At 32.1% G+C, this 14,054-nt stretch overlaps 2 protein-coding genes and 1 pseudogene across 2 annotated transcripts; all 3 read left to right on the top strand.

Annotated features, from left to right (window-relative positions):
• Window positions 1-848: 848 nt before the first annotated feature.
• Window positions 849-6,005, top strand: LOC112755809 (probable protein phosphatase 2C 60; annotated as a pseudogene).
• Window positions 6,006-6,122: 117 nt separating this feature from the next.
• On the top strand, window positions 6,123-8,438 carry LOC112755810 (uncharacterized). Its single transcript, XM_025804104.2, has 3 exons — window positions 6,123-6,885; window positions 7,233-7,368; window positions 7,978-8,438. The coding sequence occupies exons 1-3, from the start codon at window positions 6,803-6,805 to the stop codon at window positions 8,074-8,076; spliced, it is 318 nt and encodes a 105-aa protein (XP_025659889.1). The 5' UTR covers window positions 6,123-6,802; the 3' UTR covers window positions 8,077-8,438.
• A 1,375-nt stretch (window positions 8,439-9,813) lies between these two features.
• LOC112755808 (uncharacterized) lies at window positions 9,814-11,998 on the top strand. The gene is made up of 4 exons (XM_025804103.3): window positions 9,814-10,406; window positions 11,046-11,116; window positions 11,204-11,336; window positions 11,453-11,998. The coding sequence occupies exons 1-4, from the start codon at window positions 10,299-10,301 to the stop codon at window positions 11,630-11,632; spliced, it is 492 nt and encodes a 163-aa protein (XP_025659888.1). The 5' UTR covers window positions 9,814-10,298; the 3' UTR covers window positions 11,633-11,998.
• The last annotated feature ends 2,056 nt before the right edge of the window (window positions 11,999-14,054 follow it).

Below are 14,054 nucleotides of genomic sequence, written 5' to 3'. Positions count from 1 at the left end.
CGAGTAAGGAATAATGACATCTTTAATCCTCATAAGATTTGGCCTCCGAAAAAAGTAATTTGTCTAGCATTAGCTTCAGAAACGGAGCTTAGAAATACTTCTGAATTACAACGTACATCCTTTCCTTCTATTCTAAATAGTTTTTAGAATCTCCATGCATTTGTACTTTCTAGATTAATTGTGATGCTAGTTATCCTGGTTCGGGTGATAGTGTTGGTTTTGCTTGCGTTATTAGATATTGTAATGGGAGTTGGCAAATGAGATGTTTGCGAATGATGGCGTATTTTTCAAGGGAAATTATTTACTATTTGGAGAGGATATCTCTTAGTTTGGGATGTGGGTGAACGAGATATTATTTATAAGATGAATTGTGTGGAAGCGTTTAATCTTGTTACTAATTACCAAGATAATTTTAGGTTTATTGATCCGTTGGTGTTCAAAATAAGGAATATCATGCATTGAAATTGATGTGTTAACTTTTGTTTGATTATGAGAGATGTAAATACGGTGACAGACACTATAACAAAAATAACAATAAAATTACAATTTCATCATGTTGAACTTCTTTCTCCTTAAAAAAAATTTAAAAACAATCTTAAATAGGACAATAATTTATTTATTTTTTTATTTAATTTATTTAAGTCACAAACAAAAATATTAACGAAATTCTTAACTCAATTATTTGGATTCTTTTTAGCTCTATTGGGATCTAATAAAATAAACTAATAAACAGTAAAAAGAAGAAATTGCATATCCAAAATTTATATCGGTTCATTATTAACTGATATTTGTTATTTTACATGTTAATTAATCCTTTAAAAGAATATTAATATCCAAAATTGCATATCCAAATATGGTTATATTTTGCCATGAAAATATTGTTCATTTGTGGTGGACTGGTGGCGGTGGGTGAACAGTCACTCTCACACAGAAAAACTTGTAATTTCTTAGAAGCTCCTCAAAATTAAAAACACAAACTAACATATGAAAGGATCATTGTATTCTGTGCCAGAAAAAAAAAATAAAAAGAAAGAAAGTCTTCTCCTTTTCTTGTCTTTTGTTTTTTTTTTTTTAAATTATTCTCACTGACACCAGTCACCACTAGTTGTGCTAGCAACTTGTTTTGTGCATGTACATTCATTCTTCTGCTCTGTGCCTCAAACCTTTCTTCATTCTCCCCATTTTTTTTTATTCCCAATTTCCAGTTCTCGTTTCCTTTCCTTCAACAAAACAAAGAGAGTGCTGTTCATTTTCTCCTTCTTTATAAAGTGAAAGTCTTCTCTTGAAACTCATAAAAAGAGTTCCTTTTTGACTTTCCAAGGAGTCACTGCAAAAGTCAAGTGAGTCTGCTATGCAAACAATTATGAGTTTTGGAACTCTTTTTTTGTTCATAGCTTCTCTTTGACTCTTTCTCTTTATTATCATCTGTGTCTTGCTTGATTTTGGATTCTGACTCTGTTTGATCTTTTGACCGGTGAATTCTTTGCCAAATTGAAATATAATGAGGCCTCCATTAGTTTTATCTATTCAAATATTCTGTCGTTGTCATTCCATTTTCATCACTGCTTGTTGTAGTTCTGTTTGCTCTGTGTTGAAATATTTAGTTATTTTGTTCCTTGGTTTGTGTTGAATGCTTTATTATCACCTATGAATTATGATGCACAAATACTTAATTTCTTATTTGCTTGTACATAAACTATGCATATATGCATCAAATACTGCTATCTTAAACCTGTTAAATTTATAACTAATTTCTTTTTAATACTTGTATTCGTATTTGTGCCTCATAGGCTAATGATATCAGAACTGATAAGCATTCTGTCATCAATATTTTTCTTCAGAACTTTGATTTCATTGCCCCTGGCACTTCTAGACAATATTTTTTCTTGTTTGGTTCTTTCTACTTTCCTTTTGAAAATGGAAGATTTGATTCTTAATTTTTTGTTTAATGCTTGTGAAATCTTTCATAAAAACAATTACATTATTAAATGGCATCCAGGTTATTATTTTGTCACTATTTTGGTGTAGGTTTTTCTTTCATTGTAATGCTTGAAGAAATAAAACTAATGCATATGTTTTTATTCAGATAGGGATGGGAACAAATCTGAGTTTTCCCAAAACTGAAAAGTTTTCTGAAGACGGAGAAAATGACTGTCTTAGATATGGTTTGTCATCGATGCAAGGGTGGCGCGCAACAATGGAAGATGCTGTGAGTAATCAGTAATAAATTACTTGGAACATAGCTTTTGAAAATGAAAATATGTTGACTTTTTCATGCCATTTTCTTCTGCTAGCATGCTGCACATCTTGATGTGGATGCGTCCACTTCATTTTTTGGTGTATATGATGGGCATGGAGGTGAGGATTGAACAAGTTTGGCTATTTGGGAAGAATGACAGATTGCTGGTTTAACTGTTTGTTACATAAAGGAAGAACATTCTAGGCATTAGAATTTAGAGCTTAGTAATAATTAGCTACATGCATATTCTAGGGAAAAGCCGGGTAAAAACAGGACTAAGAAATTACATTTGGACTCTAACTGGATTGCTTTATTGCTATAGAATCGTCAGTAAATATGATCACGAACTCTAAATCTCTACAAGAATGTGGATAATTACGAGTTCCCTCAACTTTCGCTAAACTCTCACCATAACTTAAGTTACAAGTATCACTATCTATCTCTTTCTTTTTCTTATTTATACATAACAATTTCCCAAAATATGAATGAAATTGTTACTCTTCGATTTTGAAGGAAAAGGGAAGGATTTCTAGTGTAAAGTGAAGTCTCTTTTACTTTTCAAAGCCTTTCCCTCCAAAACTTCAACTTGGAAACGCACATTACATGTCCTATCAGAATATTACTGAAATTATGTATGGTTTTGTAATCAACAATGTGTTTTCGATGCTTAATAAACTCCAAAATTTCCAGGTAAGGCGGTTGCGAAGTTTTGTGCCAAGTATCTTCACCTTCAGGTGCTTAAGAGTAAAGCATACCTTGATGGAGATATAGCAGCTTCTCTTCAGAAAGCTTTTTTCAGGTTATATGAGAAAGAGGTCCCTTAAGTGTGTTCCCCTGTTCTTTGTTAATTACATCACCAAAATAAGTTTTGTGTTTGTATACAGTCTACGAAGTTTGAACTATTTAGAGTATAAACCTTCTTTTGGCTCACAAACTTTTAAAGGAGGTTGTGGTTCCACTTCCCAGCTAAACTATCCAAAAATAAATAAGTGCTTACATAATCAATTATGCATAAAAGCGACAGTATAAATAAGAGATTATTGAAATGATTTTAATGTTTTAGTCTTACCAAACATCCTAAATAGTCCCTTGCAGGTATACCAGACACTTGAATATTTAAAAGGTTCTCTTTTCTGAAAAATAATTAAAAAATGAAATAAAATAAAATTATATAGTTAGTGAATGTATATGACTTAGTCTACATATTGTTGACCAAAATAGCATATGAAAACGGTGAAGTTATGAACTAGTTTTTCATTATTATTATGCAGAATGGACGAGATGATGCAGGGTCAAAGAGGTTGGAGGGAATTAGCAGCCTTGGGTGATAAGATGAACAAGTTTAATGGGATGATGGAAGGTTTGATTCGGTCTCCACGCGGCAACAATGTTAATTGCCAAAGTGATGATTGGACTTTTGAGGAGGTAGGGGTTTTGTTTATTTCTTTTTCTTTTCTTACCAACTTACCATAGCTTAATTTGATCTTATATATTGTAATTTCTAAGTAGGGACCCCATTCCAATTTTGCTGGACCAACTTCTGGAAGCACTGCTTGTGTAGCAATTGTTAAAAACAACCAACTTTTTATTGCAAATGCCGGTGATTCGCGTTGTGTTTTGTCTAGGAAGGGTCAGGTAATAACTTCATATTGAAGCTTCTTAGATTTCTATCATGCTAACTGCTTCTTTGAATGTATAACTACACTGCATGCTGTGTTTTCTGTGAATTGCTAGTGTACATTTCATAACATATGTCTCTTGAATTAACTAGTTAGAAACTTAGAATGCATAGATATTGTTTTTGCTTCTTTCTCTTGTGGACTATGTCTCTTAAAGATTGTAGATGTATTTTTTTAAGTTCTAACTATGGCTGTTTTGCATAGGCATACAATTTAACAAGAGACCACAAACCTGACCTTGCGATTGAGAAGGAAAGAATCTTAAAAGCTGGTGGTTTCATTCACGCAGGACGAGTTAATGGGAGTTTAAATCTTGCAAGAGCTATAGGTATTTACCTACTGCAGCTTTTCAAATTTTAGTTTAAGCTTTTTTCTCTTCTTTTTTCTTTCTTTCAGAAATTTAATTAGGAAGATCCATGAATTTGTCAGTATGAAAAGACACATTCAACGTGTATCAATTTTCCGCAGGTGACGTGGAATTTAAGCAGAATAAATTTCTCTCAGTTGAAACACAGATTGTGACTGCAAATCCAGATATAAACATTGTAAGTTTGTTCTTGTTGAAATCAGTTAAGTTCCAATGTGATACATAGATCTACCATAGTTTCTGATTTAGTGATATGCTAGTCCTAGAACTCATAATAAAATGTGTGGTTAAGAGTCTCTCATTACTTCATAACCATGCATATTATTTGTTTTAGTTTCTATTTCGAGTTTTTAACTCGAATTAACCTGCTAACATATATTGGTTGACTTTTTTTATAGGTTGATCTTTGTGACGAAGATGAATTTATGGTGCTCGCTTGTGATGGCATATGGTATGCTACTAATGTTTCTCATATTTCCATTTAGATTTTTAATGTTATCTTGAATTTGGCAGAATAGTATGATTATTTAAGAAATGCAAAGTGAGCTCAGTGTTGCCCCAAGGCAAAAGAAACATTGATGTGTTAAACCAAAAAGCGAGTCACTTTGATGCGGTAAGGTGATGCAGCCTCATAAGTGAAGTGATGCACACATTTTAGAAAAAAAAATCCCTGAATATGCATCTTAACAACAAATCATCACATAAACTAAAACTTGAGTCATAAAAGTGTGAGAAACTGTACTGGTGGATGTATTTCCCTTTTACTTTCTCTTGTTTAAATCCCTGAATTTTTGTGAACGTTTGTTTCTCTTTAATTTTTTCAGGGACTGCATGTCAAGTCAACAATTGGTTGATTTCGTGCGTCAAGAACTGCTGTTGGTGAGTTTTATACAAGTTTCCTAATAAGGGTCAGTATGGTTTAGGTGCTATAAATGAAGTGAGACATTGGTGGATGAGTTTTGTATATAACTTATTTTTCGAAATTTGATCTTTTAAAATTTTATCCTCCAACTAAACTGAGCTAAGAGAATGAAGTAAATTCAAGTTTTCAGTTATCTTTCATCAACCAAAAGAAGTTACCTGTCATTCTTGTCATGTCATGATCAGAGTTGTGTAAGTTGTATTTGGACTACTAAGCAACATGATACACCAATACTTAACCTTTCAAGGTTACATTTAAGTTTTATGTAGTTTTGGTTCATGTGATTTCAAACAACAGATGTTCTTAAAATGTTACTATTTAACTTGTCAGGAAACAAAACTTTCTGCAGTGTGTGAGCGAGTACTAGATCGTTGTTTGGCACCGTCAATTACTATTGGCGAGGGATGCGATAACATGACCATGATCTTGGTGCAGTTCAGAAAACCTTCCCAATTCATGCCCCAACAGAAGAGCAGTACTCTTCAAATGAAGCAAAACTAGAAGGAAGTCAAAGTTAGGACTTAGCAGCCACAATTCCAGTGTGAATTGTTAATTTATAGTGTTGAGCACTTGTTAGAATCCATCCATAGATTGCTCCAATTCCAACTAGCTAAGTTTTGTACCATGGAATGGATCCTCAATTTAACTTTTCACTTTACAAGGTTGAGCATGTTTCTCCTGTATAATCTGTTGGGTCCTAACTTGCATAACAGAAATATAGAGACGTTGAAATACAGTTACAAAACATGTAAACGGTATTTGTCTTGTGTTAAAATTTGTTCAAGTTTTCATCCAAAATATTAGGACAATTTGAACATGGACAGTATTTTCCTTTACAATGTGTACAATGGAGATTTAGGGATGTATTAGAGATATAACCATTAGTGTTACCTTTTCCTATCAGCTTGAGTTTTTGGGATGAGTAGCTTTATGACATGGTATCAGAGATCCGAAAGATCAAGAGTTCGATTCTTGGTGAATCTCAAAATCTGCTTAAATTTTTGGGACATGAGATATTTATTATCCCTAGTACCTGATGGTTATTTTGGATAGTATAGGTGATGTTCATTTTTTAATTCATATCCCATTGTACACATTGTACAAATATTCCATTGGCTCTCTAGCGAAATTCCTTCCTTTTATATTCCATTGTTCACATTGTTTACCTCCCTTATTGTCTCCTTATACTTTTCCTTTGTGCCACGTCAACCGAAAAGCGAATATGAAAGGAAGAAAGAGAGAATTCATGAAACTTAGTCAATATATAGATTTCTTGCTCCCCAAGGATTTCAGAGGGTTTTCATTCGTTAAATTAGAATGATATGAATTTCATTTTCATTTTCATTTCCATTTCATTTATCACATGCTGAAACAAACTAGTTAGTTAGTTATATTCTTCGCGCTTAGTCGGTTACAACTGACAACACGTCACTTCACCCGACCTGAAATAAATACTTCACTATTTCATAACTGAACCGAATCCAGACACTCGTTCATTCTTCATCATAGCGAACAAGTTCGTTCTTTCTTTGCGAGCTTGAATTGAACGTAACGAGCCTTCGAGAAGCGAATACTAGTTGCTGCAAGCAATAACAATGGAGTGGTGTGATCACTGTGTGCGCTATCAACAAACCAGAATTCAACAAATTCCCGACGTTTTCCCCAAGAATTTCAACGGGTTCTTCTTCTTACCCTGGATTCCTCTCTTCTTCTTTTTTTTTTCAATTAATTAGCGTATCAAAACTACAAAGAGTAGGGTTTTTCTTTCAAATCTATACTGCAATTTGCATGCATTATCATAATTGCCATCTTTAATTCTTTTCTTTTCTTTATTTATTTGTATTTTGATTTTAAGATATAGTACAAAATTATCGGAAAAGAAAAGATAACGACAATGTTCTTGGGATTTGGTGTTTGGAGAAAATTTTTTATATTCTAATCATTCCAATCTCGTTGATTGATTAATTTACCCTATCTGGTTTTTATTTATTTTTAATTTATTTATTATCTATGTTGTGTTTGCAGGTCTTGTAGTACTTGTGGGAAGGTTCTATGGGACATGAGTATCGGCTTCTACCAACAAGTTAAGAATAACAGCAAAGGTTATGACAGAATGAAGAAAGTGAGAAAGGTCAAGGACAATCCAAAAGTTGAGAAATGTGTAAGTACTCTCAATATTCCTCTGTTAATTTCATAGAATTTCAATATTTTAATGCAGTTTCAATAAGAAATGTTGATTGCAATTTGCACCATATAGACTATTGTGTTGGCCTTACTGTTTCTTGAACAATTGCTTTCTTTATTTGAGCCCTGCCTAGAGACCCTTATGGTTTTGATTGATAATATATATATGGTGTCTAATTATATTCATATAATGAAAACTGATATGTTCAAGGTTTGAAATTCTGTGAAAGATGAACTATATGATGACAATCATTAAGCCTTACCTTGAATCTTAATGTGTGTCCTCGGCAATCTTCCAGATTGTAAGGGAAATTATGGTTTGCTCCAGTTTCTTGTGCTTCTTTTTGTTTGCATTATATTTATATGTATACTTTATCATTAATTAGTTATAATTTATATGGGAAAGTTATTCATATGTGATATGTTTTTTAAGCAATGTTATTTGCGCACTGAAAAAACTTATGTTTAAATTTGAGTTTTAAGTAACATTCTGTATTTGTTATATTCGACCCCATTTTCAATTTATGCTTTAATTAATCATCAGATGGTTGAATTGACAATATTTTTGTGTGGATGTTCCATGCAGATTGTAGTAGATTCTATGGATGAAGAAGATTATTCTACGGATGAAGAAGATAACGATGATAAGGAGGAAGACAAAAGTATCAATTCTGATATCAATTGAAGACTGATGAGGCATGTAGCTCAGATGTGACATACCAAGATCTTATCAGAACAATGTTCTTCAGATTTTAATTTTCCAACTTTTATGGTCAAAATTCAAATGTCTCTCTTTCATTGAAACCTCATTCATTCGATTCATGAGGCCCCATAGTTCCTGGTTGTTTTGTTATTTGGCATTCATCTTTTCAATAAAATTAGAGCTTTCTATTAAAAACAAACAAAGAAAAGCTCCTTCATTTTACTGTACTGTGTTTCAGAAGAGTAATTCATCCTCTTTTATTATCATTTGGACTTTAGATACATGAATTTATGATTGAGTGTTGACTTGATCTTTATAATATCTAATAACTTTTCTAGTCTGAATTTCATTCATAATTACATTATGTGTTATATTTTACATGATACTTAAAAACTATGCAATAAATGTGAGCAAAGTTTTACGGAAGTTTTCACTTTCTCTTTTGAGTTGAACTACCTTATTGCTTTGACAACTTGAGGCCTTCTTTCTTTGTTGGCGTAATCATGTTCTACCTAGAATTCATTGGAAGAGGGGGGAGGGGGGGATCAATGGCTATGAACATACTAAAAGAAATCTTTATATATATTTATTTTATTCATTCGTTTCTTTATTGTTACCAGATTTTTGAAAATTAAAAAAAAAACGAAAAGAAAAAAAATAGATATAGTTAACATTCTTATCATACTTGTATGTTCATACTTCATATACGGGCCATTACATTACTTTTTACAAAACTCAATGAAAACTATATAAAGGGAACATGACAATTTTTAATTCTTTAAGTTAAAAAACCCTTAAATTGAGTCAAATGTATTGAATATTATTTTGACATAATACAATGCTAGGTAGTGTTGAAATTGTAACACATGACTAAGTTTTTTGTTATAACCTGACTAAAAATGTACAAACACATACCCCTTTTAATTGTCATATTTAATTGTGACTTGCTACTAGTTTAGTGTTTGAATTTTGAAACTTTAATTTGTTCTATTGTCTAATTGCTTAGGACTTTGGGTTAATGGTTTTTCTTATCTTGACGTTGATTGTTCAAAATTCTTTTTTTTTTGTGTTAGTATAATCCATTATGAATGCATTGCGATAGTTGTGCAAATAAGAAATACTAACGTGATAATCATAGATTTATAATTTGATTTTTAAATTTATTATCAATATAGAAGATAGAATAAGATAGATAGATAGATTATAAATATCTTTAGAAGTATCCAATATATTAGGTTAAAATCCAAGATTCTAGATGATGACTAGTCTTCTTTAACTTGAATTCTATTAAGATTTTCAAGTACCAGGGAAAAAAAAAAGTTTTCCTGTTTTATATACAGTTTACAAGTATCATCGTTCTTATTTTATTTGTGGTTATTATTGTTTTTTTTTTTTTATCAAAGATAAAAGATTCGAATCGCAACCTCTTAATTGAATATGAGATTATGGGGAGATTATGCCATTTGAACTATAATTCATTGGCTTGTGGTCATTATTGTTACCCTCGAAACAATTTGAATTAATATTTTAAAAAAAATCAAATTTTAAAATTCATATAACTTGTTATCGAATCTCAATAGTTAAATATAAAAGATAAATAAATAATAAAAATTTAGATTTAGATTTATGGTTAAAGACTTAAAGATATCATAAAGAAAAAAAAATCACTAAAAGTATTTTTTTTTTTAAATAAATAAATAAAAATTTTTTTCTTTCTTTCTTCCAAAGAGAAAAAAAAAAAAAAGCAACAATTCAAAGGGAGAGATGCTCCTAAGGCAGAGAGATAATACAAGTACAAGAACTGAAGAAGACATATGTCTTCCGAATTCTGTTCTCATCATCTGATCTGAGATATCATATCAAATCATATCATATCATATCTTGAAGCCACAACAATTCAGTATCTTCCCACATTTACCCTTCTTTCTTTCTTTCTTTCTTTCTTTCTTTCAGTTTCAATGGGTCCATTATTGCCTTCTTATTATTCTTCTTTCCTCCTCCTCTTCTTTCTTCACGCACACTTATGCTATAATAATAAACACAATACTCACCCTCCTCCTTCTTTTTCTTTCGTTCTTTCCTTTTTCTTTCTTCTTCTCTCTATACAAAATTAATAAAAAGGAGGAGGAAGCACAGTGTCTCTCTTGAGGATTTCTTCTTCTTCTTCGTTTTTTATTAGAAATCCCGATATTGAAGAGTTAAAGATGAAAAGGGCTGCTGTTAATTCCTCTCAATTTTGTGGTTCTATGAAGAATTCCAAGTTGAGCAACAAATACAATGGTTTGTTGGAAGATTATTTAGAGATACAGAAGGTTAGTATTTTATCTTGTAATTATTATTGTGAATTAATTAATTTGAAAATATTATGAGGCTTTATTTTTTGTGGGCCTTGTTTATGGAGATAGCCGAGAAGACTGAACTGAAAACATGATTCTTACTCGTTAGTGTTAGGAATGAACTACCAATCTGTGCTTGAATGATTTATTACGTTTGACAAATCACCTCAATTTCGATTCCCAGAACCTACTTGGGTTTGGTGAATTTGTATAGGAAATTTATCTTTTTGTATCAGGAGCTCAATATTCAGCGTATCAATCTTTTGGGTACTAAATTGATTCTGTTTACCTTATTCTAGCATTGATCTTAAATTATGGTTTGCAACAGCATAATCTGTTTGTACCTTGTTAGTTTTAGATTGTAGTCTGCAACCTCATGGCTACAATAGAAGCAGATATCTGTGCTTGAAAGCTTGTGAGATGAGGGCTATAACATTTTGTGTTTGGTTTATAAGGCTTTTGTTGCATCTCTGATTGATAATAAACAAGTAGTTCATTGATGTTTGGTATGGTGGTGGTGTCTTTGCTTTCTGTTTTGTGATTTCTTAGTTTTTTTCACAGTTGATTGATTTTCCGGTAGTTAAATGTTCACAAAATTCTATCACAATGTTGCAGGAGTATGTTTCGAAGAAAAGGAAATTGAAAGTCGAAAAGCAGAAGCGAGATATTCTTTTGGAAGAAGTTAGGTATGAACTGTACACTTAAGAGTTCATTGATTGTTAATATGCATTCTTTTATCGAATATTTCTTTGACCAGTGCCTTTTGATTTCAGGTTTTTGAGGCGACGGCATAGACATTTAACAGAGTTACACACTGCTAAGGTTGAACAAGATCATGGTCCTTCTGCTGATGTAGATATTCATGATGTGCCTGTTAGGACGAAGGAGAGTGTTGCTCAACATGAGGTATTGACTTCATTTGAAATCCTAACTGTTTGTCTTTCGATATAAATATCGTTGAGAGATCGTTGACTATCTACTTTGAACCAAGAATCATCACATTTGTTTTGTTTATTTAACAGAAACAAAGAACTACATTAATGCAGACAAACAGAAGGGAAAATGTCAATGAGAAAAAGAAGCTTGTGAGTAAAGCCCCAAGGATGATAGAGAAGCCACCTAAGACTGTCAAATTCATTGAAGAGAAAAGTGGAAAGGAGAAAATCTTGTGGCCAGATGATGAGTTAGCTTTGAAGCTCTGAATTCGTTACTTTCAATCAAGGAAGAAAATAAACACACATTTTTTGCTGAGGAGAAACCTCTCTTTTGGTGCATCATCCTTTGAATTGTTGGCTAGTGTAGGATAGATTTTTGGCAAACTTAGGTTGGGAAAACTTGGCCTGAGTAAATTCAAATTTTCTTTTGATATTTTTTGGATCTTTATCAGGATCCTGTTACAAGAAATGTGAGTAGTTTGTTTCGGCCTTTTGGGGTTAGTTATTGATGAGGTCTAAAATCACCTGAGACCATTGAAACAATAATACAAAACTTTAGGTCTTTATTTACAGAATAAATTTAGTTCATATTTTATGAAACTTAACATGTATAGACACACTGTTATTTAGTCATCAAGTTTCTTTACTTAATTTTCATATTAATCACTTGGTTAGCATCTCACAATATGGTTAAGATTATATTATAAAAAAGTTCAAATTTGTCCGCCAAAAGCCTTTATTTTACAATTTCACTTAATTTATATAACCTTTTTAACATATTTTTCTTTTCCAAAATTATGTCAAAGGTCGATAATCTTTCCGGTGTTACGAAAACTTTCGTTCCTTTGGTTCAATTTTGTTCACACCAAAATCGTTGGGGTAGATTTTTGGTATTTTACTTCACTCCAGCTAGCATAATTTTGCTTTGGCAGTTACATCGTACTAATCAAATTTGGCAAAATGCAGTGTTTTATTGGATGAAAATATTTGGGTCGCAGTGACACATTAATTTTTAAAGATAAATTTGCTCAAATAAAACACAGAGAGATCAGTCTTTTTAGTTTCTAAATTTATACAAGTACTTTTTCATTGTTTTCAAACAAATCTGAACCTATTTTCACACAACTTGAAAATAGGTAGACTGATGGCTGAGTTCGAAGACCAACTAAACGTATGAACACCCTAAGATTTAAAATCAATGCAGTTGCTTCCTTGTCTGAAAATACATGTCATTTACTGGGGAACTAAGGATCAAGTTATATGGTTGACGTAAAAAATCATAACAATATTCATCCCCTCTACTTGGCAATTGTTTATAAAACATATGAAAATGATTGATTTACAGTAGCATCTATGTTGAATATATAGAGCTGAACATAAGAAAAAAGAGTACAAAGTAAGGAAGCTTGCTTAGTTTTTCTAAGTAAGACAATAATGCAATTCCAGTACTCATCTCATCTCTTATAACCTCCTATCTTTGTTTCTTCTCATCTCATTAGCCAAGTTGCTCTTTCATTCTTCTCTACTGATGACCTAAAGAAAATGACTATCAATCAAATGCTTAATAATCAAATACTCCAGAAACTGCATATGAAATAAGTACTTGTGTGAACGAATGGGACTCTGCTCAAATATCTAAATGAAAGGTTGCCTTCAAATAAGCTATTTTGATTGCAAATATGTTCCAATACACACATCAAATCAGTAAATCATTAAAAAAATTAGTTTGTTGACAAAAATGATCCTTCAAAGATTGAGAATTACACATTAGTCTCCAAAGATTGGTTCTGCTTGACTTTTCCACACAAAATAAAAGACTCTTTTGCTAGCAAACTAATATTTCAAGGGCCCAAATGCTAGATTAATAAAAAAAAAAAAAAAAAAAAAAAAGGATAAACCACCAATTTAGTATCCAAAAGATCATGACACTTAAAATTTAGCTCCTAAAAACAAATAAATTAAACATGCCAATGAACCCTCTAAGATAAATAAGGTCTAACAAAATACCCCAAAATCAAAGCAGCAAAATGGACATTTATCCAATTGTTCATATTTGGAGGATTATGTGTATATTTCTTTATTCATTGGCTAAATTTGAGAGATTTCATCCACATCCATTTTGAACTCAAACAATGACCGTGGATAGATCACAAGATAATTAAAAAAAAAAACAACCAAAACATAAGAAGCAACAGTTAGAATGGTTCAAAATGTAAAAGTACCTGAGCAAGAAAAGAATGGTATCAAACAAAACGCAGATTTATGACAAAGAAGACCTCGTTGTTGCAGAAGACAAGGAAGGCTTTTCATTCCTCAGCTCTTTAACAAGGGCAGCAAGTGCTTCTGGGTTAACTCCAAGATCACAGAGAGCAATAAGAACAGAGAGAGTGTGACGGTCAAGGCCAGTGTCGAGTATATTCGACATTTGAAATGCCAGGTCAAGAGATTCTCGTGCAGTTCGTGAAGCTTCCGGATCCATACCTGATCCAAGGTTGCAAGAACCGAACCGGTCAGTGAATCATGAAATTATGATTAAATTACTAATCAAATTCATGAATCATGAAGCAAATTCAATGCAGCAATTGACAGAGTAGTAAGTCTTACCAAGGACGAGGGAAGGAAGCAACCACAGCGGAGAGGTTGGGCAGACACGGAGCCGGAGAGGAAAGCGTGTGGCAGAGATGCTTGG

This window comes from Arachis hypogaea, chromosome 6 (genome assembly GCF_003086295.3).
Source record: "Arachis hypogaea cultivar Tifrunner chromosome 6, arahy.Tifrunner.gnm2.J5K5, whole genome shotgun sequence".
NCBI classification, from domain to species: domain Eukaryota; kingdom Viridiplantae; phylum Streptophyta; class Magnoliopsida; order Fabales; family Fabaceae; genus Arachis; species Arachis hypogaea.
This window is presented reverse-complemented; position numbering and strand designations above follow the sequence as displayed.

Coding starts and splice junctions, on each gene's coding strand:
- LOC112755810 (XM_025804104.2), top strand. CDS start 6,803: ATGGAGTGGTGTGATCACTGTGTGCGCTATCAACAAACCAGAATTCAA. Junction 6,886..7,232: donor TTCCCCAAGAATTTCAACGG/GTTCTTCTTCTT, acceptor TTGTGTTTGCAG/GTCTTGTAGTACTTGTGGGA. Junction 7,369..7,977: donor ATCCAAAAGTTGAGAAATGT/GTAAGTACTCTC, acceptor TGTTCCATGCAG/ATTGTAGTAGATTCTATGGA.
- LOC112755808 (XM_025804103.3), top strand. CDS start 10,299: ATGAAAAGGGCTGCTGTTAATTCCTCTCAATTTTGTGGTTCTATGAAG. Junction 10,407..11,045: donor ATTATTTAGAGATACAGAAG/GTTAGTATTTTA, acceptor ACAATGTTGCAG/GAGTATGTTTCGAAGAAAAG. Junction 11,337..11,452: donor AGAGTGTTGCTCAACATGAG/GTATTGACTTCA, acceptor TTTATTTAACAG/AAACAAAGAACTACATTAAT.